This window comes from Parambassis ranga, chromosome 3, assembly GCF_900634625.1.
Source record: "Parambassis ranga chromosome 3, fParRan2.1, whole genome shotgun sequence".
In the NCBI taxonomy this organism is placed as follows: Eukaryota; Metazoa; Chordata; class Actinopteri; family Ambassidae; genus Parambassis; species Parambassis ranga.
Genome location: NC_041024.1, coordinates 9083592 through 9106993, shown reverse-complemented (window position 1 = coordinate 9106993; position 23402 = coordinate 9083592). Strand labels below are relative to the sequence as shown.

The 23402-nt window shown below is 40.6% G+C and overlaps 3 protein-coding genes across 12 annotated transcripts; 2 read left to right on the top strand and 1 right to left on the bottom strand.

The window, feature by feature from the left end:
• Positions 1-345: 345 nt before the first annotated feature.
• Positions 346-6016, top strand: LOC114433206 (F-box/LRR-repeat protein 3-like). Of its 2 annotated transcripts, none has more exons than XM_028401644.1 (6): positions 346-621; positions 1538-1742; positions 2150-2314; positions 2401-2523; positions 2995-3166; positions 3367-6016. In XM_028401644.1, the coding sequence occupies exons 2-6, from the start codon at positions 1539-1541 to the stop codon at positions 4005-4007; spliced, it is 1305 nt and encodes a 434-aa protein (XP_028257445.1). In that variant the 5' UTR covers positions 346-621; position 1538; the 3' UTR covers positions 4008-6016. The 2 variants fall into 2 exon arrangements, with proteins under 2 accessions (XP_028257445.1, XP_028257446.1); XM_028401645.1 differs by lacking the exon at positions 346-621 and adding an exon at positions 954-1105.
• Positions 6017-7169: 1153 nt separating this feature from the next.
• lims1 (LIM and senescent cell antigen-like domains 1) lies at positions 7170-13209 on the top strand. Of its 2 annotated transcripts, none has more exons than XM_028401647.1 (10): positions 7170-7323; positions 8207-8363; positions 8489-8555; positions 9088-9208; positions 9448-9597; positions 9705-9855; positions 10782-10874; positions 11009-11057; positions 11184-11259; positions 11930-13209. In XM_028401647.1, exons 1-10 carry the CDS (start codon positions 7295-7297, stop codon positions 12042-12044), a joined length of 1008 nt encoding a protein of 335 aa, XP_028257448.1. In that variant the 5' UTR covers positions 7170-7294; the 3' UTR covers positions 12045-13209. The 2 variants fall into 2 exon arrangements, with proteins under 2 accessions (XP_028257448.1, XP_028257447.1); XM_028401646.1 differs by lacking the exon at positions 11930-13209 and adding an exon at positions 11471-11685.
• Positions 13210-13313: 104 nt separating this feature from the next.
• On the bottom strand, positions 13314-19373 carry nkpd1 (NTPase, KAP family P-loop domain containing 1). Of its 8 annotated transcripts, XM_028401638.1 has the most exons (7): positions 19004-19373; positions 18844-18904; positions 18176-18225; positions 17128-17244; positions 16026-16354; positions 14530-15945; positions 13314-13934 (listed from the first exon to the last, which is right to left on the bottom strand). In XM_028401638.1, the coding sequence occupies exons 3-7, from the start codon at positions 18192-18194 to the stop codon at positions 13671-13673; spliced, it is 2145 nt and encodes a 714-aa protein (XP_028257439.1). In that variant the 5' UTR covers positions 18195-18225; positions 18844-18904; positions 19004-19373; the 3' UTR covers positions 13314-13670. The 8 variants fall into 8 exon arrangements, with proteins under 8 accessions (XP_028257439.1, XP_028257438.1, XP_028257442.1 ...); XM_028401637.1 differs by lacking the exon at positions 19004-19373 and having other exon boundaries at positions 18844-18970; XM_028401641.1 differs by lacking the exon at positions 19004-19373 and having other exon boundaries at positions 16026-16170; positions 18844-18970.
• Positions 19374-23402: the final 4029 nt, after the last annotated feature.

The following is a 23402-nucleotide window of genomic DNA, read 5'->3' as shown; positions in this document are numbered from 1 at the left end:
TCAATTCATCAATATCCAATATTGCCACTTTAAACTGAGTGAAGTATGTAGATAATGTATGTAGATTTTTCTTCTGTATTTACTATTAATATTTTTCCTGCATATTTGTTATTACTTCTGGTAGCACTATGTGTTTTTTCGCTGTGGCCATAATGAAGGTGTTAGTACCATGAAACTGTAATAATGCACTTAGTTATTTCTCACTACTCTCCTGCAGTTTATGTGTTATTGGATTATAGAAACCATTCCTCTGGCCCTGCTGGTTGTTTTGAACAGTCCTTGAGTGACACGGCTCCCCCTGCCGACCGTTCTTTGTAACGGCAGACCGGCGTCAGTCAGCCTACTGACTGCTCTACACAACAACACAAACGCCATCTTTAGCTGACAGCAAAGTACCGAAGCAGAGTGAAACTAGGTCAGGCGCTCGGAAAACCAAAACAGTTTTGAAAACATCGCTTCGTCAGCTTCCAGTCGGTGTTTGCTAATCTCCTGACACCCCGTGCTGTCGTATGGTCCAATGTGTTTGATCGGTCGGCCAGCTCGAACGCAGTTTTCTTGTGTCGGTCCCGGTTGACGTTAAGTGATCGCCTTTAAATAACACACATTGGAGGTGAAAGCCAGGTAGGTGGGGGACGGGGTTAAAAAATACCGAGAATGTAGCCTTAGGTGTCTAACTAAATTGTTCTGTAGTTGTTAGTTCAAGTGGCTATAACTTGTTTGCTAAGTAGTTAGCAAGATGCACGGTTCCGTTGGGCTAAGCTAGCTGTTGGCAGATGTGTTTGCTTAGTAAACTGGTGTCATTAAATGTCGCCAATACAAATGACATTTGTGTGCAATAAAATGTGCATTTGCAGCCACTTTCAATGAGAAGAATATAACTTTTAATTGCTCATAAATGCTAGGCTTGTCAGACGGTGGTTTAGGATTGAGCAAAGGGAGGCGTGTCCTCCGCTTACAGTGTTTTGATTTTCAGGTGCGCAGCAGAAGCACCGTGTCTGGTAATACGATTTCCCTTTGGTGTATGGAAACAGATCAGCCCGGGGTGTTGTGATGGTCCTGCTGGGAGCCTGCTTGTAGTGAAGAACCCATAAAGTGCTCTGCAAAAGTTAGATGTGCATACATTCCAGCTGTGGTTGAGGGATAAGTCGTGTTTGTTTATTTATTGGCAATTCTTTATGTGAGAAAATATTAGAAAATATGTCGAAAAGCACTCAGCGTGAATCTTTAATAGCCTGACATGCACCCCAGGAGCTCTAGAGAACAGACGTTTATATGGCAGTTTGTAGTGTTTCATAATTAATTGGTGAATAATCAATCAGGCCTTGCTTTGCCGTGAATTTGTCTCACTTTATCAAATACTTTATAACCTAAAAGTTAATCAATAATAGTTAATAGGCTAACCATTAATAGATATGAATTTTATGCTTGTTAATAACCGGATAAATGGTCTAACATATACACTGTCAAGCTTGACAGCTAATTAAAAGTCAGTTATTTCAGCCCAACCATCTGGATTTCACCTTTTCTGTGTTCACAGGATGAAACGAGGTCTCCAAGGGAATGAGCAGGAGGATGGAGGCGGCACCAGCAGTGGAAGTCAGAAGACTCTCAAACGCTCCCGTAAGCAGAGGAGGGAGAAAGATTTGGAAGGGGAGGGAGCCCGCTGGGAGTGTCTGCCACAGGAGATCCTGCTCCACATCTTCCAGTACCTGCCTCTACTGGATAGGGCTTATGCTTCTCAGGTACCCTTTATGCAAAGTGCCATGTATTTCCATGCTAAAGTCTCAGCCTCCAGTTCCATCCATCTACATTCAAGCAGCACATGGATATTGTTCAGCATCCACAAAACATAACCCAACACAAGAGTTTGAGAAGAGATATTGTGTTCATAATAATACCATGTAATTCATGGTCAAATTATCATTAAACAGTGTAATTCCAAGTCATTTATTATTTCATTTGTCAGCTTTAAACTAGTCAGTAAAGATATGCTCATACTTTGTGTTTTCTTGTTCCAACAAGTCTTGAAGTGTTGTGTCAGGGTAAAGAGGTACAAGGGCTATTTTGCCCTAAAACAAACTTTCTCTCCTATTTATCTTATTTTATTGTACTTTGTCTTTTTTAAAAGTCTGTTCTGTTGCCACCACAGGTGTGTCGGGGCTGGAACGAGGCTTTCCACATGCCAGAGCTTTGGAGATGCTTTGAGTTTGAGTTGAACCAGCCAGCCAGCTCTTACCTGAAGGCAACACATCCCGACCTCATCAAACAGATAATTAAACGGCATTCCAACCACCTCCAGTATGTCAGCTTCAAGGTATGAACGATGGAGGCTGTGGAGGTTAAAAGGATTCTTATGTTTTATCCAAGATAAAGACGTCACTTTCTTTTTGTGCTGTGCAGGTGGACAGCAGCAGAGAGTCTGCAGAAGCAGCGTGCGACATTCTCTCTCAGCTGGTGAATTGTTCATTGAAAACGTTAGGGCTTATTTCCACGGCCAGGCCCAGCTTCATGGAGGTGCCTAAGGTAAGCTCTAGCAAAATAAAATAAATCCTTATCTACAGCCAAGGCTCAGATGATGTGTTGCATTCACAGTCAGTTTCCATCCGAAGTACTTTAAATTAGAAGATTATAATTAACTGGATGGATATGATAATTTAGCATTTTAATGCTGTCATCTATGATTGATGTCTCAGATGCAGCTGATCTAATTACCAACAAGTCTTAGTCTATAATTTAAGCTGTAGTAGTCGGTTCAAATGTTGCACTCAACCACTGTTTTCGCTTATCATTAATCTTAAAAGACATAAAGTGGGAGGGCTGAACAATTGCCGGTTGTTTTGCTTGTAATATATAAGTTCTGTGTGGAGTTTTGATAATTGGCAGTGATGTGGTCTTCAGAAGGCAGCATTATCTGATTCTGCATTGTTGTGTTAATTAATACATTACAGCCTGTCATCTTTGCTTAGTGTTTATCTCTTTTGTTCTGTTCAACAGTCTCACTTCATCTCAGCTCTGACGGTGGTTTTTGTCAACTCCAAATCCCTGTCCTCTCTGAAGATTGATGACACACCTGTAGACGACCCCTCTCTCAAAGTCCTGGTGGCCAATAACAGTGACACACTCAAACTGCTGAAAATGAGCAGTTGCCCTCATGTGTCACCTGCAGGTACTGGAAACTAGAACAAATGATAAATGGCTAATAGGGCTGTTAATGATTAATTATAATGACACACTAAGAGTTTGATTGATCAAGTGTAACTCTGGGCAAAGTCAGCTATTGGGTCGGTTCTTCCTCAGAATCAGCAGCAAGTGTAAACTCTTTTTCTGCTTGCTGTGTAAATCTTCTAATGTACTTTTTCCTTCCAGGCATCTTGTGTGTGGCCGATCAGTGCCACGGCCTAAGAGAGCTGGCTCTCAACTACCATTTGTTGAGTGATGAACTTCTCCTTGCCCTCTCGTCGGAGAGACACGTCCACCTTGAGCACCTTCGCATCGACGTGGTCAGTGAGAATCCGGGCCAGCAGTTCCACACCATCAAAAAGAGCAGCTGGGACGCCATGGTGCGTCACTCTCCTAAATTCAATCTGGTCATGTACTTCTTTCTCTACGAGGATGAGTTCAGCCCTTTCTTCCGCGATGAAATCCCCGTTACACATTTGTACTTTGGCCGCTCCGTCAGCAAAGACGTGCTGGGCCGAGTCGGGCTCAACTGCCCCCGTCTGGTTGAGCTGGTGGTGTGCGCCAATGGGCTGCGACCGTTGGATGAAGAGCTGATCCGCATCGCCCAGCGCTGCACGCAGCTGTCTGCCATCGGTTTGGGAGAGTGCGAGGTGTCCTGCAGCGCCTTTGTTGAATTTGTCAAGATGTGCGGAGACAGACTGACACAGTTATCCATCATGGAAGAAGTCCTGGTTCCAGATCATCGTTATGGGCTGGATGATATCCACTGGGAGGTGTCCAAGCATTTGGGCCGCGTCTGGTTCCCAGACATGATGCCTACCTGGTAGAGCTCGGGCAGAAGGGGGAAAGTTTGTTTGTAGGAGGTTATGATTGTTTTTTTTTTTCCATGTCTGACTTTTCATCTGCTAAAACATATTTTGTTTTCACAAACATAGAATTAATTTCCCTCCATGTTTATTTTTATTATTTATATGTATATTTATATCTCATTAGATTCATATTATTTTCACTCATTAAGAGCCCTTTTTCAGGGACTGTTAAACTCTGCAGAGTGCTCATATGTAGTGTTTCAGGAGAGACCCTTAACAGGAGTATCTGGTAGTTAATAGGAATAAAATAAGAAGTTTGAATAACAAGTTTTTTACATACACAGGTAGTGTGTACCCTATCTGAATCTAAACCTGTGTATATTGATCAATAATACATTTTGCCTTATCATAAGCAGACATTAGTACAATAATTGAAATCAGAAACTAACATAACTTTAGTGTAGTCACACTGACCGCACAGTGTCTGTGTAAAAATAGTCTGTTTGTGATAGAAAAGCACAGGGGGGTGATCACCATTATAAGCTAATATGATTGTTGGTAATTGTCACCTGTCATTAACGGTTAGTTTTGACACAAGTAATAACAAAGTGTGACTGTGTAAGAGTCAGAAACGCTTCGTGGAAAGGCTGGGTGTGACGAAGGTCGGGTGGGCTGTAGCACATATAGAGTCTTTATTGTATACATGTGTGTCTTTGTGTGCCGTCTGCTCCTGCTGTCCTTCACTGTGTGACTATGAAATGTCTATGAATGTGTTTATGAGTCACTGCATCTCGTGTAGAAAAGTAGGACCGTCTCTTGCCCTCTTATTCGTCTCACACACAAGGCCTCAGGCAGTTCTGACTCCCCTTTTCTATGAACAGCTGTAAGGGCTGTAAGTCACTTTTAGTCTGTATATACTGTACAAATTTATATAAATATATATGAGTGATGTTTAAACATATTTTTCTTTGTAATTTACAATATACATCACCCCCGCTCCTATTGTAATTGTAAATATCAAAGTGTTATATTTAAAAAATAATGCGAGGGACACCATTCTTATTGTGAATATCACAACATTTAGTTGAATTCTTATGATGCACTTTGACTCTTATTGAAGGACCCAAGTTTAGCTTTTTATGCTTCAATGTCATTTGGACATTGAATTAACAGATTATACCCACAATCAGTAAATCTGGGTGGTTGACCTGGTCTTTACAAACATTTAAAGGTGGAATTGTTTCGTTATTGTCAGTTGACATGCACAAATTATTCTAGAAAATTGAATTTGTCTCCATCCTGATATTCCATACAACAGCAGTTTAATGATGAAATATACATTCTGGCTGAACTCTGTACGCGTGCAGCCCTGCAGACAGGATGACATGGCAGCTGAATGTTGATGAACGTTTGCCTGAACGTGAAGGCGTCACTTTTTTTTTGTGCAGTGGAGTGAAACAATAATAGCAGGAAGGTGTCTTGAGGTGGACTTTGTGAGGATGTTGATGCCCGTGGACTTGCTGAGAGATGACACGTTTGAGCTGTGCAATAAGACTTCAAGTCAGTATGTTTAGTTAAAAAAATTGTAGTTTGTTTACAAAGGTGATATTCGTCCCTTTTTTTGTGTATTTTGTTGGTAAATCCTAACTGAAAAATCACTATTACATGTTAATGTTCTTCTGCCCTGTAAAGGGGATCCATCTTGTCTTAATTTTTTCTGTTTCTGGAGATCAGCCACTTTTTTCTTAACTGCATATTTTGCTATGTATTTATATATATAAAAAACCACTTGCCATCTGCTGGTTAATATTTACTGCATTTTATATTCAGTGCTTATACATGACTATTGTGACATTTGGGCAACAGGCCAAGTAGGCGCTGCAGTTTCTTTATTACAAGTACAGTGGTGGTGTGTGTGTTTTTAGTTTAGCTAAAGAAAGCTGCATTGTACCAAGATTTATTGGAAGGTAACATTATGTACTTTCCTAAAGATATGTAATGTTTGAGTAAAGATCATAGCCACATCAGAGACGTGTTTTGTGTCTGAACTATGAAAACAACACTGTTCCATCCATCCACCCATCTTCAACCGCTTTCTTCGAGAGGTGGCTGTTCGCTCCCTTAGAGATAGGGTGAGGAGCTCGGAGTAGAGCCCGCTGCTCCTCCACATCAAGAGTAGTTAGCTGAGGTGGCTTGGGCATCTGTTTTGGATGCTTCCTGGACGCCTCCCTGGTGAGGTGTTCCAGGCATGTCCCACTGGGTGTCCCTTCTTAGACTACTGCCCCCCTGCAGGATAAGCGGTTGAAGATGGACAACACTGTTCCTTTAAATTTATTGCAGACAGTTTGACATGTCACACTAGAAAAAGCCATGTTTTGTACTAATAATGGCCCAGTAGTTGTAAGCCATGACATTGAAACATCATGCACACACGGTAGGACATCATTCATACACCTGAGCTTTACTTATTGCAGGAATTTACCTGCCTTTCTGAAAAAAACATCAATTTAGTTCTAATCTGTGTGGTGCATAAAGCCACATTGTACAGTTGCAATGACAAACAGGCTATTACTCATATAACCAAGGTAAATTTACCATGTAAGCGAGTGAAATGGGTTAGATTAAGGTAATATGACCTCATTGTTGAAACTGGGGAGAAGTGCATTTCAGTGCAATGTATTTATGCAGCACTTTCCTCTGAGCTAAGTGCTTCCTGTGCAGGTATATAAACAAGAGTAAACACAGTGACACAAGCAAAACAGGACACATTCAAATCCATTAGGTGAAATCAGATACCAGATATAACCTGGGTAGCTGTCTCCTCCTGCAACAAAGGCTGATTACATAATAGTCGTGTTATTCCAGATGTTTTACATGTGTGAAATTAGGTGATAAATAAATGGAAACACTCTTTTATAAGTAGTGTAGTTGTAGTTTATAAGGTTGGTAATGAAAAACAATATTTCCATTAGATAATGTGACACCAATTGCAATAATATTTTGTATATCAATGTTTTGATTCTTTCAACTAAGTCCAGGAAAATCTGATAAAAGTTACATGCTTATCTCCAAGCAAAGGGAGACAGTTTTATTGTTGCTGTGGAAGGCTGATGAGGTTTTACTGCACTGTAGTCCCACTGTAGTCCCCCGGACACTCCCACCGGGGGAGGACCAGCTCTGCTGCTGCTGCTGCTGGGAGGTGACGACACGGCGGCGGCGCTGGGAGGGTGTGAGCTCCCCCTGAAAACTTCCTCTCTAACTCAACCACATTCATTTACTTTCTCAATTTGTCGTGCCGAAACGTGATGCTGGGGGTGGCTGGAATGACGGGCAGGTAAGAGTTTTCAGGAGTTGATATCAAACGTAAACAAACGCTTATTTCAGAGGCCAACAAGCTAACGCTAACGTCACATTAGCTGTATATGTAGCTAGCCAGTGGGGTAAAGTTAGCTAACCGTTCTGCTAGAATAGTTGTCCATTTTTTAAGGTACTGGGAAAATGTTATTATCAACAAATGTGTTTATCCAAGTATCAGTTTAAATGACGGGTTATTGTCTTCATCTGCACCATTATAAGTCACAACATTAACGAAATAGCAGCACTAATCTTTTTCACTTTGGAGGTTAGCCTGCTATTAAGTTAGCTGTACTGCGACCAGTCCAGTTCCTCTTTTAAACTTCCATTATTTTCTCAGTGCCGTTTATAACCACTCGTTTTAGTGGCTTAGTGGTTTTGGGTTGTTAATTATTTTAACATCTTAATGTTCAATATAAAACCTCATTCAGCATTAGCCCAAGACAATATTGTATTATTTTTACAGAGTACTTTAAGTGGTGGTATATTTTCAGACTTTGTAGATAATATTTAGTTTAGTTTAGTTATTTTTATTTATTTTTTTACTAATCAGGTGTTTCTGGATGTCTTCGTTTAGAGTGTTAGTGTGTTAGAATCTCAGCCACACCACAGGACTTGTACTCCTTTACCAAATTAGGTGATGTCTTTGCAGTGAGTGAGAGTGTTATTGAGTTCAGAAATTATTTCCATTCTCTGCCGTGACAGCTGCTGAAACAAGCCCAGCAGCTGACACAGGAGTTATGTGAGAGATGATAAACATTAGTCCAAGCTAAGGTTGCAGTAATTAGTCATCCCTTGCTTGCATGCTGAGAGACTGTGAAGAATCAATGTACTTATATGTATTTTGTATTCTCATGCACTAGCATTGCAAATGCCCTGGCCAGTGCGTTCTGCGAGCGATGTAAGAGTGGCTTTGCTCCAACTGAGAAGATTGTCAACAGCAATGGAGAACTGTACCACGAGCAGTGTTTTGTGTGCGCCCAGTGTTTTCAGCAGTTTCCAGAGGGGCTCTTCTATGAGGTTAGCACACTAAGATATATTAGTGACTGTGGTTAATTTGAAGGACTTGGTGCTCTGCTTGTATGTTAATAACTTCTTGTGCACACTATTTTTAAACAAGTATTTTGAAACACCTCTCTTTACAGTTTGAAGGAAGAAAATACTGTGAACATGACTTCCAGATGCTGTTTGCGCCTTGCTGCCACCAGTGTGGTGAGACTTTTCAATTCAATTTTCTTTGTATTGCATCCATTACAATCAAAGGCGCTTTTCAGACACCCCGGTGGTTTTTTGAGTATACTATTCTGCACAGCTTTTATTTGACTGACCTTCTCACAAGCCTCTCTGTATTTTGCAGCAGTGTATATTAATGCAGCCTTCACCATGTCTCCCTTTTTTAACACTTCCTGTTTAGATCAGATTCTAATGTATCCTTGCCTAAGTTTAGGTCTATTTAGAACACTTAAGATGCCTTTTAGCGCACCATGTGTGCATGTAAAAAGCTGAATTTAAACACTGCACAACTGTGTTAAGGGAGAGGAAGACGTGCTGTGTTAAATTAAATAGACAAATGCATTTAACCTTGTTAAAATCACTAGAACACTAGTAACACTGGTGTGCCTATAAGGAACCCCTGTGCTCAACCATCACAAATAGCATTTTGTCCAAACAAATATTAGAAAAGTCAAACTTATACTTGACTCAAGCTGATCCCTCACTTTCACTTTGTTATGGTTTCTCTCAGGGGAGTTCATCATTGGCCGTGTTATTAAGGCCATGAACAATAGTTGGCACCCTGACTGCTTCTGCTGTGACATTTGCCAAGCTGTGCTTGCAGATGTGGGATTTGTCAAAAATGCTGGCAGGTAAGTATCCCATCTTATTATGGTCTTAATATAACACAGCGACAGCCTGTAAAACAGGCGGTTACACATGTCAAGCTGCTGACTTGCTCGTTTTTAAATTCTAATATACAGTGGGGGGGGGGGGGGGGGGGGGGGGGGGGGGGTTTGAGCAGCTATGATGAGCTAGTATGTCAAAACTGTATTTCAGGCTGCAATGTTTCTTGACACCCCTAAATGTTGTTCTGCACCATTTAACTCAGGCATCTGTGTCGTCCATGCCATAATCGTGAGAAGGCCCGTGGCCTAGGAAAGTATATCTGCCAGAAGTGCCATGCCATCATTGAAGAGCAGCCACTGATCTTTAAGAATGACCCCTATCACCCAGACCACTTCAACTGTAACAACTGCGGGTCAGTCCTGTCACTCTACACAGCTGATTAATGCAGAAAATTGTCCACTAGCTTCAGAATATATTTAATATATCCTTATGTTTTCTGTGTCTCACTGTTTTTTTTAGAAAGGAGCTGACAGCTGAAGCCAGGGAACTGAAGGGAGAGCTCTACTGTTTGCCCTGCCATGACAAGATGGGTGTACCAATCTGCGGCGCCTGCAGGAGACCCATTGAGGGCCGTGTCGTCAATGCAATGGGCAAGCAGTGGCACGTGGAGGTTCGTGAACAGCAGCGAGCATATTTGTCAATACACTACACATTGTCAGTCTGTAACATACTGCTGGTTTGGATTCAGTTTTGTAGTCAGACACAAAAATGTAAATGTTAGATATTGTCATCCTTTTTTTTCCCAAGAACTATTGTAGTGTTAATTGACGTCAACAAGAACTAGTACTTCTCTGAATTGACTGTGTTGCAAGTATGGCTAAAGGTTGTAGGCTTCAGAAATACTACCGACAGTTTAATGATAGTGGTCAGAAGTCATGCTGACCACCGTTAGATGTCATACAGCTCTTGGACAAAAGCAGAATAAAAATGTGTCATAATTCTCACATCCACCTACCCCTGCTTATGCACAAGAAATTATTCATTTCCTTCATGTAATTCATTAAATGAACCAATTTAGAACCAAAACAGTGTAGGTGAGCGTAGAGGGATGTGAGGACTTTTTAAAGATCTTATTTTTCCTGAGGCAGAGTGCGGCATCTCAAATTCATGTTCATCTGTCTGGAAGTGTCTGACTTCTGTACTGTTCAAAAACCTCATGACTATCAGCAGTGTGTAGCGGTCAGTTTAATGCTAAAGATGGTAATTAGCTGAAATTACTTCAGCATCTAACCACTAAATGAATATCTTCAGGCATGCACCTGAAAAGTAATGATTTTAAAAACACTTTGGCCATTGTTTCTTCATGCAAAATGAGTGATTTAAAGACTGTATGGAATTCCTGTATTGAAAATGTCTCTAGTGGTTGAGCCCACAATGCTTGGCTCGTAAATATATTCATATAATATTCATGTTTCTGACAAAACTCTCTCTGTGTGTTTTGGCACCTGCTTTTCCAGTCAGCTTTGCATGCCATGGTTAGGGGTTTTTGTTAGAAGTCCCCCCTTCCCTTAGCAGCTTTGTTTTTTTTGTTTACAGCATTTTGTGTGTGCCAAGTGTGAGAAGCCCTTTCTCGGCCATCGTCATTATGAGCGGAAAGGGTTGGCTTACTGTGAGACTCATTATAACCAGGTGAGGAAAACAAATCAGCCAAGTAAAAATAATGTAGGCCCAGGAAAACATGACAGTCATTACAATATTAGTAAAGTCGCTAGTCGCTGTGTTTGCTGGATAAACACCTAATCTCCTTGTTCTCTGTTATCAAGCTCTTCGGTGATGTGTGTTATCACTGCAACCGTGTGATTGAAGGCGACGGTGAGTATCAGTGTGGTAAAGCTTATAATCAGCGCAGTTTTTGCAGTAATTTACACAAAGTGTTGTTTGAAGATTCACCAGTGTAATGTTTATTATTTAATTTCTTTTCTTCTGTGACCTCCTCAGTTGTGTCAGCTCTCAACAAGGCCTGGTGTGTCAGTTGTTTCTCCTGCTCCACCTGCAACACAAAGCTCACTCTCAAGTAAGTGATGCCGCCTCCTTATAGCTTCCTTTTATAAACTAAATGCACACAATACTAGTGGCTTATTGTTGTTGTTTTCTTAGTTTTCTGTTAACACCTCTACTTCTGTCTGTGTGTGTTCACTCTTCTCCATCTTTGCCTCTCTTCCTTTCCTTCTTTTCTCTCATTTCTCTTCTTATATGCTTCACTGACTGCATCTGTGGTAATTCAGAGATAAGTTTGTTGAAATTGACCTGAGGCCAGTATGCAAGCACTGCTATGAGCGCATGCCTGAGGAGCTGAAACGGCGCCTGGCCCGACGTGAGCGCGATGCAAAAGAGCGCAAAAAAAAACCTGCCGTCTGTCTGTAGAGTTATTCTTTAACACTTCCCTGTCCTTCCATTAGTTCGTGCTATCCCTGCCTTCCCTCTGTTGTGTTCCTTGTGTCACTCTTCGACAGTACAGCATGTCATCATTGCTGCTTTAATTCTGCATGTACAAAACCTCTAAAGCTTACACGTGTGTCATTCATCTAATATCATGGCTGAATTGTTGCTGAAAAGTTATCAGGTTCTTGAAGAGAAAAAGTAGAACCAATGCTGACTTTTAACATGTTTTGTTTTTATCCAGTCATCAGTCTGACACTGAAAAACTTCAGCGTTTTTATTTTTGTTTTTTTTCATCTTTGCAGGAACAAATTTGTTGAGTTTGACATGAAGCCAGTTTGTAAAAAATGTTATGAGAAGTTTCCTCTTGAGCTCAAGAAAAGGCTCAAAAAGCTGGCAGAGTCCTTGGGACGCAAATGAGCTGCTTAAGGCCAAACAACCTGGAAGTTTTCCTGCCACGTCTGTGACGGTAAAATATCCCCAGGAAGAAATACCGCGTGACAAAAAGGAGCCTGGTATTACACCAGCGCATCAATATTGAAAATATAAATCTGGGATTCATGTCAAAATATTACACTGTGGTTTTGTCATACACTTTTTTTATATGCATATGCTATTTTTTTAGTACATTCCTAAATTGTCCAAATTCTTTTTTTTTTGTCTGTACCACACGTGCATGTGTGTTTGAAATTGTTAAAGCTGTGCCTTGAATATGTGCATTGATATGCAAGTAATGCTAAAATATATCTTTCATACAGTTATGCCTTATTATATGTATCTTAATTAGCCAAGAACAAAGAATCTTGTTAGCGTCTAGTATGAGTGATCAAAAAGTAACCACTGTGTTCTGTAGGGTGTTGTAATGGTGCCTCTTCTTGTTAAAAGAGGAAATAGATAACTTGTCTTAAACTGATACTGGGATCCTAATTTATCTTACTTAAATATATGGTACAGATCAAACTCATGTCATATTTGTGTGTAAAGCCTGAAAAATGTCAACAGGCATCTTCAATCTGGCAGCATGGCAAAATTCCAATATAATTAGGTTCTGCATGAGTACAACGGAGCCTGTGATTTGAGAATAAATATGCCTTAAAAGGGTGACAATATGTTTAAAAAAACAAAATCCTTTGCTGTCAGTAACTTAATGGTGCAGAGCTGCTGTGAATGCTTTCTGTGTGTAATGTTTTTGCCTGTTCTCTAAATACCCGGGGTTCTTTTAGTCTGATATTTTTAGCCAAATTAACATTTTCAACTTTCTGAGGAAAACAGTTCAAAGGAATCCCAATGAAATAAACCTCTAGCTGATTATTCAACATAACACTTTGATGTTAAAATATCGCTAATGAGTCAGCACATCGCTCAGGCTGTTTGTAAACTGGCAAATGTGTTTAGAGGAAAAATGAGCAATGCCACACACACAAAAATATTATATATAATGTTTGCTTGAATGAGCGTATATGCTTTTTTTATTACGGGACATTTAATTTGTTTTAAAGTTTACATTTTATCAAATCACATGATACGGAGAACACTGCAGTGTTGAACTTCTTGTTGAATAATCAATAAAAACACAGCACAGTGATTTTCAGTTCACATTAAATGCCAAACTGCCTGCTCATGTTTTCATCATGTACAAACATAGCATAGGCATACAGTTTTCAACATTCACAGGTCATAATACATAGTCACAGTTAAGGCCATTCAGAAAAGATACAGTACCTTTTAGTAACAACTTTAAGGCAAGTGGCAACACATAATTGGGTTGTATGTATGTTCGTCAGACCATGCTGGTTTTATATTTTACGCAGCTATTTTCCCTGTAGTCAGAAGCTATACTGATGTTTGATAGTAACAAGCCAGATTTCTACTACTACTAGTCTTTTTCTACTAATGTACGAGCACTTCCACACATTCTGAATTAATGTTGAATAATGGATTACAATGTCTTTGTGTAGTTTATGCACAAATCTTACATGCAGATCATTGTAGCAGCATGGAAAATTGATGAGTGTCCCTCATGCAGCTGTTAACCAGAATGGGATTTTATGAGTAATGATGAGGAACATGTTGGAAAAACTGTGACAGTTGGTGCTTAGAAGGAGGACGTGATGATGTCATGTTCCTGTGCTGTGGTCGGAGATTGGGTGGTAGACCATAAAAGTGATGTCTGAATGTAGCCCATTCGCTGAAGGTCATATCTAGGAGGGCTTTAAGGTCTTCTGCATCTCCGTAGACCAGTGCTGGCCCGTTGAGGTTATTGTTCCTCACAATATCGACGTACTTGCTGGGGTATTTCATCTTCTCCAACTAGAAGGAAAGAGGAGATAGAAATCATTTCTTTTGAATTAATTTATAACACAACAAATTAGTACTATATTGTTAAGTGTGTAAGATGTTTTTTCGTGTATTTATTTGCATTCATCATTTGTCATATGTCTCACAAAGGTTAGCGACTCTTCATCAGAAATTCATCTGCAGAATGAGACGTGTTTTTGTGTCTTCTGACAGCAGAGGAGTGATTAAACAGCGAAATGAGCTGTCAGTTGACATCAGTGTAGGTGACAGGCTGCGCAACTCGCAGCTAGGTAAAACAACATGGTAGTGTTGCCTAGAAAGCTGCTTGCACTGTGTGAAAATATGTTGCTCCTGGTATGGCAACCAAAAGGCCAAGTGTTGGCTGACTTCTTTTTTCAACTGGTCTGTTGTGTTGTGTATTTCTTAACATCTTGCTGTAGTATTAAAATGATGGTAACACCTCAAGGCAATTGAAATAGCCAGTGTTAAGAAACCTGTGCATGGTTTGATCATACAATCAAGTGCATTTAATGAATCATTAAGAAAATAGTGGAGGTGCCTTGTTAAATGTGTGTTGCTCATACCACAACTTTAAAAAAGTTTTTACCTCTTTACATACATCCTCTGTGTCCATATTGATGAGAGCTGTTAATGGCAGAGAAAGGAGTTGCTTCATGCAACCAGAATCTTTCAGAGTGGATGTTCCTCTAATCTGAGCCAGCTCTTTCCTGATTGAATAATCCAGATTCACCGTCACCCCTCTAAACGTCTTCAAGTCATTGATGGTGAATTTGAAATCCTTTTTAAGAAATTTTTCAAACATCTCCGGATCTCCATCCTGCTCAAGCAGGTCCTCGATCTGTGCTCTCATGTCATATAGCTCTGCCCTGTTTTCACTGAAGATTTTCCATAAGGACTTAGTGTTGGCCACATGCTCAATATCAATACCTGCTTTCTGATAAGTGTCTTCCACACACTGCATGATCCAGCTGAGTCGGCATGGCCACTGATTGGCCAAGACCACCCATGCTGCAACATCATCCGGCTCAGGATAGCTTGAGCCCTTAATGATTGTCACAGTTACTCGTATAGAGTTGATCACCCTCCTCATAGACATGGCATCATCCGACAAGTACTTGGTTAGCTTACTTTTTTCTGTGCTAAGGGTTCGGCACACCATATGATCTACTTCCTCATCGTTTATAACAAGGCTTGTTGTAATTGTATTGAGTAGTGGATCAGACTCCTTTTCGATCTTCACTAAAGCTACATCCAATGATGATGTCTCCTCTTGTTTCATTTGAAAATCTTCTGAAAGTTTTGAGTCATTTGTCAGGCTGTTAAATAAAAACCACTTTAATTCATCGCACAGTGGTGGCACAGAGAAGGCCAGAGTCACAATGCGGTTTAACATCGCATAAGCCCTTTCTTCTTTTATGAAGCAACCATCTGCAAAGTTGACTTTCTTCACAAGAACATGCGAGTTCACTGCCAGAATGGAAATAAATGGGCTCTCCTCATCTGACAGCAGAATGTTGATTGCTTCCAGAACTGAAATGATCTTGTCGGGAGAGCAGCGGTCCAGATTAGTGATGTTCAGCACCACCCGAATTCTTCTCCTCTCAAACACCTCCATAAACTGGATAAAGCAAGACAGAAACCACATTTCCTTCCTAACTTCATTCATGAAGCCCAGCTGGTTGCTGATGCGCTCGTTGTCCATTCCCCTCCTGATGTTTGTATCTTGGGTGAAGATGAGGTTCTTAACGATCATAAAGATAAACCGCAGTGCGCTTGCTGCTGGGACTCCGAAAGCAGCAATCATCAGGCCCTCAAACACATCCACCTGGCTGTTTTTGTCCTTATCCTCCTCCTTGTCTGGCGTCCCAGATTTGGGCAGGCCAAATATTAAGAAGATCACCAGGATGACAACTGGCACCATGACAATTAACAGACTGAGAAACCACAGTGGGCAGCAGCAAATCTTCTTGGAACGCCAGTTGTCTTTACTATCCTTCACAATCTGGATTTTTAAAATAAGGCACAGTTTTAGAGATGACTGTAAAATAATTCAGCATATATAAAATAATACAATTCACAAACCTTCTTCTTGATTTCCTCCTCTTCATTATACTGAGCCACACGATAGAGTATGAGTTGTAATTTTCCAAAGTTCAGCTGCATGGCCTGAAACAGTCGTAAGGCTATCCCAGCCCAAAGCATGTCACTTCCTGCAAAATGCCAGGCACTGAAATGGACATAAACAAACCTGAGATTATGGTGCTGCCGGTTCTCTTTAGTCCAAACGGGTCTGTAGAAGAGCAGTCGGCCAATGAGTGCTAGAAAGCCAGTGAGTGAAGGCTTCGCAGAACGAGGCCTTGGTTTTCCTTGATTATCATGCTCGATCCTTGAAGCCTCTTGGTTCATGTACACTAAAGACACACAAACATGTAAAATACTTGATGGTTGGTTGGATTGGACAAAGGAAGAAGTAGAGAAATGAAAATTCATTCTCACTCTTAACAACTTATAAAATACACTAAACCTGTTCAAGTGGGCTCTTCTATAGAATTATATTGTAGTTTATAAAATATAAAGTGGCCTTCAGAATTTATTAGTAGTTGTGCAACGTTTTGAAGCATCAGTATTCAATAGACATTATTATGCGGTTGTCATGACACATGCAATGTGGCTTCCGAGGTGTTAAAAAGAAATCATGCCTATATTGTGAGAGAGATCTTCAGGGTTATACAAAATAACTTTTCTCTTCTATTAAGAGTCCTTCACTACAGCTGCAGATGCTTCAGTCAGTCTGTTCAATGTCACCTTTCTATGAAGAAAGTGTGAATGTGTGATCGCTTCAAGAAAGGCGCTTTTTGTATTTCACCTGAAATTTCTTAGAAATGTCTTGCACCTGTTTGCACCATCATTCACTTAAATAAATGTGCAACTGCCATTCCTCTGCAGTGTTGTGGAGAATGTTGGTACATGTGAGGACACAGAGGTTGCCTACAGGCCTGCAGAACAGCAGTACAATGTCCACTTTTAATCAGGCACAGTGATTAAAGTGCGATGCCAATCTGAAGTGCTGCTCACCTAATTCACATAAAGCAGGATGCACATATGCTCTTTTTTCAATTCAAGGGCTAAATAAATTTAAAAAAAACAAAGGGTTTGATTCAATTGAGAAATGGTGTTTATATACCTTCCATCTGTTGCAGGATCATATTTATTCGATTCTGACATGAAGAGTAGAGTCCCACGGTTGCTGGCGATGAAACCTTTGTCAGAGTTTTGGACAAAGCGTATGCATAAATATTATCTGGAAGCACAAAAAAAATCATTTTACTTTTCATTTTACAATTATGTTTATTTAGCTGATGATTCAGTAGTGTAGAACTAAACTTAAATGACAGTTCAGGTACATGACCAGTGGTGAGTTAAGAAGGTAAGCTTTGTACTTGTTTTGTAATATTTTACAGTGTATGCATACAGCACAGATTGTGTGCATGAGCATATGCATCTTCAGATTAAAAGTGATTCAATAAGAGCAATTTAGGTCATATACAAAACAAAATTGAACGGGGTCCTGAACCTCCAGTCAAACCCAATGAAGATATGATCTTTAGTGTAACAGGATTAAATCAGTGTCATATGTTATGAATGTAAACACATCAACCTGCACAGTTAAATAAACCCCAAACACAAACAAAACACTGTAACCATCCATCCACTTATTCTCTAAACTCTTTAGTCCATCAGGGTTGTGGTAACATCCCTCTGGGGAGCAGAGATGCCCAGACCTCACTGTTCCCAGAAACCTCCTCCAGCTCTTCTTGGGGGGATCCCCAGCTGCTCCCAGGCCAGCTGGGAAATTTAATCCCTTCAGCGGGTCCTGGGTCAGCTTCATGGTGTCCACCCAAGTATCTGTGAACCACCTCAACTGGCTGTTCTCAAAGGAGAGGAGTAGTTACTCTCTTACTCTTCTCGCTCTAATTTGGATCTTATTACCCACATTTCATGACAATAGGTGTGGGTGGGGACAAAGACCTTTCTGGCAAATTGAGGGGTTTGCCTCCTGGCACAGCTGCTTTTTCAATACTACAGCACTTGATTAACAACAACAACAATAATAATAATAATAATAAAAAAATCACTTACGGCTATGTCTAAATGAGACATTAATAAGCATGTGCATAATGGGGGTCTATAAGCGTTTCAATCAGCAACGTTAATACCTGCAGATAACATACCTTTTTTTGGCTTATTCATGATGACTGTGTGACATGAGAATGCCTTCTGCCTGTGGAGATAAGCGACAGCAGAGGTGTTAGAGAAATTGAGAGCTGTCTGTGGCTGTGTGCTTTCCGTTGAGCAGCAGGTCTCCTCGATCCCCTCTTTAACTATCTCTCATTGATGCAAACATGGATACGAAACCTTATCACATGACGTGCAACCTCGGCATTATAATTGAATACGATTGTTAATATATAGGATTTAAAAAAGACCAAACCTAATGATTGGAGTATTTGTACAGAAATGATCACAAAAATCACAGATAGTGCTACTAATCAGTTTTAACTCATATTTCCTGAGATCAAGTGAGTTGTTTAAATCCTGACATCAGAAATGTCAGCGGTTTACCTATGTTAATGATTACCATTAGTTCGTCCCTTTCCCTTCCAGCATCGCATTCTCTGCCTGTGTTCGTGCCTGCACTTGCCTAAAACATTCTTGACTGCCTGAGTTAAGACTAGTGTAAGACTTTGTAACAAAGTTTATGTTTAAGACGTAATCATAGTGTATAAACATGACAGTCATAAAGCAATGTTAATCATTCTTCTTTCTTTCCCATAAAATAAGAACTTATAATGACTAATGTATTGAAAGAAATGTGTTACTGGTGGTGAAAGAAGCTTACCTTGTTTGTCCCAAACGTCTGTTCTGACCTTTGTGTCAAGTCTTGAATCACTACCTGTGTCCTGAAAACAGAAAGACTCAGCGTCAGCAGGAACTAAGGTGTGGTGAACCGTCTACCACCGTAAAACTTTACAACACTGATAAGAGAGAAGAAAAGGCACCTGATAACCACAGGCTTCGTCTGTAGGCTCGACACTTTCCAGGAAGTGTGGTCACACACAAGATGAAATTATTTCTGACAGATGAAGCTGTGCATTTCTTCAATTTTCCTTTTCCAATCTGTTACCCTTTTACTTCTGCTCCCAATCTTCTCTCTATTCACAGAATCTGAGTGAAGTGGGGAGCTCCTGAAAGCATTACAAGGTAGAAAAATCACCATTCTTGCAATAGCTTCTGGCATTAACCATCCAACTTCAGTTCAGTCCATGGCAAAAATGGAACAAATGAGAGATTTCATGCTGGAGCCCTGGGTCTGAATGATTCATGGACTGAATTCCTTGTTTGGAGTCCTTTAGGTTGAGAATGACTGCCTGGCCTGAACTGACATGCAAAGGAGTAGAGATGCCAAAGCAGCAGAACCAAAGCTTTTTTTTTGCCTAGAGTGGGATTTGTCATGACATAACTGGTTAGTCAAGCTTTGAAATACAAGCTAGAAGCTTAATTTCCCTTGGCATCTTTACTTTTAAACAAAAAACCAAAAACATTAGCCTACTTGTTCCATCTGGTGCTGCAGTGTACCTCAAAACATGTCCTTCCTTCATAGACTGCAACAAAGCAAACCACATGAAGTAAAATTATGTCAAGGTGGCTGTTTTTAATACATGTCTAACAAAAGTGTACACACAGCCCTTTAGTCGTGGTTCAAGTGAAAAGATCTTACGCTGAACCAAACAAACTGGTGCAGCATTGTGCACTAAGCAATAGCAATAAGCAGTTGTAATAGTTAAGATTTGTTTTACATTTAACTTTTGAAAAGCCAGATCAAAACAAGTGTGGATTTTTTTTACACCAGCAAAAGCTGTAGTGCATTATTTATTTATTTTTTGCAAAACATCTGTAGATTTTGTTCAAACTGCATCTACTGCTGTTTTATTAGCGAAAACGACGTTAACTGAACAACTTCAAGCTGGTAGTATGTTCAGGAAGTGATAACATAGTAGGAATTAACAAGAGAGATAATTAGGCAGTAATAAGTCTCTGTGCAGTTAGAGGTTAGAATGAGCTGTCGGTGAATCAGCTGCTGAACACAGACAGATGGCAGCAACAAAACAGTTAGCTTAAAGACAAAGGCCTTTTACAAAGATTTCTCTTGCATCTGTTGCCACTTTAAGCTGCTAGGTGGCTCTGCAATAAAAGGTATTGAGTTGAGTTGAAGAAGAAAAGAAGATTTAAGATGTAGAATGGTGTAATGTTTACAGAAGTGGAGTAAAGTTTTGTTTGTGCCACTTGAGTGATCTGTTGCCCGTTATATGATTTCACATCTTTAGTAAAACTTCTCAGATTGCCTTTGGAACGTATACTTTTCGTGATTGATGCAATGTTATTCATAACAAATAATGATTTTGTTTTGAAAAAGGTCTCATATTTTACTAAGTACTTACTCTTTCTTTGGCAAGTTGCTGAAATGACGTTTAATTAATGTATGTCTGATTAAGACTGAAAGTGCCTGGCCTGGGGGTGGCTAATTCTGTCTTTACTCCAAGTACCTGATTGTTCAACTACTTTAATTAACTTGATTGTCATAGAGAGACAGCGTGTGTGTGTGTGTGAGAGTTAGACAGTTCTCAGTTATTGCTTGGTCTTTTGCAAATCAATACTGAATGAACTGGATATTATCTCTCCGGAATACGCACCCGCTTACCACACCTTGCCCTTTTCCCACATAAACTTCGCAATTAAGGTTGATGAATTCACTTTCATGATTAATCCAAGATAAGCATCAGACACAGATAAATTATGGTCTGGGATTGGGGAGACTTGGAGTGATTTTTCTGCTTAAAGGCGAAAGGGAAATTAAACTAATACTGTCACATGTGTAAGGTTCAGGATGTGCCATTTGGCAGGAGATTGTAGAAAGTGTGCACGCTGACAATGGCTTGCATCAGCAGGGATGGAGAAGCACATCAAGTGATGTGTGGCAAATCATGCTGTAATCTAACACACCAACAGAGGGTGCTAAAGCATTGTACATGAAAGCAGGACAATGTTATTTGATCAGTGGCCCTTCATCTCTCTGCTCTGTTTGGTATGTAGAAGCAGACCCAACAGTAAAGGAGGCTTTTACTGAAAATGGGGTGCGGTTGGGGGCTTAAGATGCGCTAGAACTTCTTTCAGACGGGGTGATCATTTAATGTAAATCAGTAACTGCAGCATACACACGTATAGGCGCGTGCACGCACACAAAAACACACACACACACACACAGAGCCATTCTGCCTTTATTCCTTATCCATTCTTCCTAAGGGCAGACAAGCTTCAGTATTGACACACAGCCTGACACCAGCTTGGCCCCGGCCCAGCTTGCCTGGCCTAATTGGCCTCAAGACCTCTTGTTGGTGTGATCTATTGATCAGTCTCACTGCAGATGCTGCTAAGTCACAGGGAGAGGACAGAGAAATAGCCAGATATACTGAAAGTAAGCACCGCCAAATCTAGGCATGATGTCTTAAGCTTTGCTGTTCCCTCCACAGAGCTGTGCTGCAAGCAAAGATGATAGGGTCTTCACCCTAAGGTGCAGGGGTCCAGATTCTTGCCACAAGCTGATTCACACACACTGATTGTCTTTTATTGTTACCAAGGGGATGATGGCACCAACAAATGGAGGTTTCTGAATGTTGTGACCCCCAAAGATCTATAGACACTGTCTGCTTTAACAATCCCACCAGAGACAGCAAGATGAAACCTCCTCCACACCCTCAAAATCCACTTTTTCCTTTGAAACCTCTGCAACAAATATTAGGAGGAGTAGGGGCGGGGGCAGCGATGAGATTGCCACTGAAGAGCCCTTCTGGGGCAGGGGTGAGTGAAATGGTATGCATGCTGATCTTGAATCTATCAGTACAAACATCCTATACATGATTATTTTTTTTTTCCTGCACCTTCAACCTTGTTTCTATTCTTATTCCATTCAGATCCCCAGATCACATCATCTCATTCTCATCTATTTCTATTCCATTCATTTTCAAGCAGTACAACCATTTCAATGTAAATAGTGTCTGTGCTTATCTGCTTCTTAATCCTCCTCCGTCATTCAGTACAGACTTCCTACAAATCCCAGAAAAAAACTCATGAAGCATGCATATGTTTATGAGGACTCCTTATAAAGAGCAATGCATTGTGTTTTATGTGGAGCACAAATTTCCTATTCTCTGCTGTGTGTGAGGGCTACATTCCCGCACGGTAATACATTTATGATGCATGACGAGGCTTACAATCTTCCTCTGCAGCACAGTGCGAGTAACCAGAGCTGTCCAAAAGTCATGGCTGTGACAATGGGGATCATTATACATTTTTCTTTGTGTGCGGCTGCCTCTCTGTATTCCTCTCCATGGCTCCATGAAATCTGTCTTATTTCTGCTGTGTGAGAGTATACCTACTTGGTGCACACTGAGCCCTTCTCTTGGTGGTGTTGGAATGAGTGGCCACTGTCGGACCTTTTCACCAACACAGACTTACACGCATGTGTGCACACATTCACGCCGACCCGCTGATCCTGCCTCCTGTTTTATTGTCAATATCGGTAGGCTCAGAGGGTGTCGGGGTTGACGGCTGTTGACAGGAGCTGGATTGTGGAGGTAAAGATGATGGCAGCTCTTGCAGAGATAGAATAGCTGTTTCTTGAGACCTCTTGGAGGGTGTTATTAGGCTGTTATGAAATCTGCTCCCTATCAGACCTTTGCTAAAGCAAGGGGAGGATATAGCTAGATGCAGTGCAAAATACAGGGCTTGACTGACTCTCTCTTCCTCCTATAGCTTCCTCTTATCTCCCCTTCTTCTTCCTCCTCTTGTGCACAAACACATTTCTCTTTGGTATTGTAGCACCTGCACCTGTGTTTTTAAGTCAACACAGCCCTGCAGTCTGCTTGCAAGCTTGCACAAAGGAATTGCTTCATCACATAAGGAATGGCACTAATCTTGTTTGTTTTATATTTCATGAACACGCATAGCTCGAGGCACGCAGCATCCACTGCATCATGACACCAAGACCTGCTGTCAGGTTGCACCAAAGCTCCTGACATGATATCCTGAATAAACACAGCTCATTCCAGCACATCTGTGAGTGAACTGCTGTAAGAACAGTGCTGTAAGAACATATCAGACATTAGAGCAAACAAATAAACGCAATGTACATGGTGTGGCAGGAGAACACAAACACATACATGAAAAGTCATAAAATGTTATCTTTTGACCACAATACAAGGAAACAGGCGATTTCACCTGTTTGTTTGTTTTTTAACTGGTGTTTAACTTTAACAACACAGGCGTGTTTTTTTTCCATAGTCCAACTGTTTGCTCCTGTCATCACATCTCTGCAGTTGTTTTTCTAGTGGATGGCACCTT

Coding starts and splice junctions, on each gene's coding strand:
- LOC114433206 (XM_028401644.1), top strand. CDS start 1,539: ATGAAACGAGGTCTCCAAGGGAATGAGCAGGAGGATGGAGGCGGCACC. Junction 1,743..2,149: donor ATAGGGCTTATGCTTCTCAG/GTACCCTTTATG, acceptor TTGCCACCACAG/GTGTGTCGGGGCTGGAACGA. Junction 2,524..2,994: donor GCTTCATGGAGGTGCCTAAG/GTAAGCTCTAGC, acceptor TCTGTTCAACAG/TCTCACTTCATCTCAGCTCT.
- nkpd1 (XM_028401636.1), bottom strand. CDS start 17,278: ATGAAAAGTAAAATGATTTTTTTTGTGCTTCCAGATAATATTTATGCA. Junction 16,355..17,127: donor GATCCTGCAACAGATGGAAG/GTATATAAACAC, acceptor GTGTGTCTTTAG/TGTACATGAACCAAGAGGCT. Junction 13,935..14,529: donor CAGAGGATGTATGTAAAGAG/GTAAAAACTTTT, acceptor CTTTCCTTCTAG/TTGGAGAAGATGAAATACCC.
- lims1 (XM_028401646.1), top strand. CDS start 7,295: ATGCTGGGGGTGGCTGGAATGACGGGCAG. Junction 8,364..8,488: donor CAGAGGGGCTCTTCTATGAG/GTTAGCACACTA, acceptor CTCTCTTTACAG/TTTGAAGGAAGAAAATACTG. Junction 10,875..11,008: donor GTGAGACTCATTATAACCAG/GTGAGGAAAACA, acceptor TCTGTTATCAAG/CTCTTCGGTGATGTGTGTTA.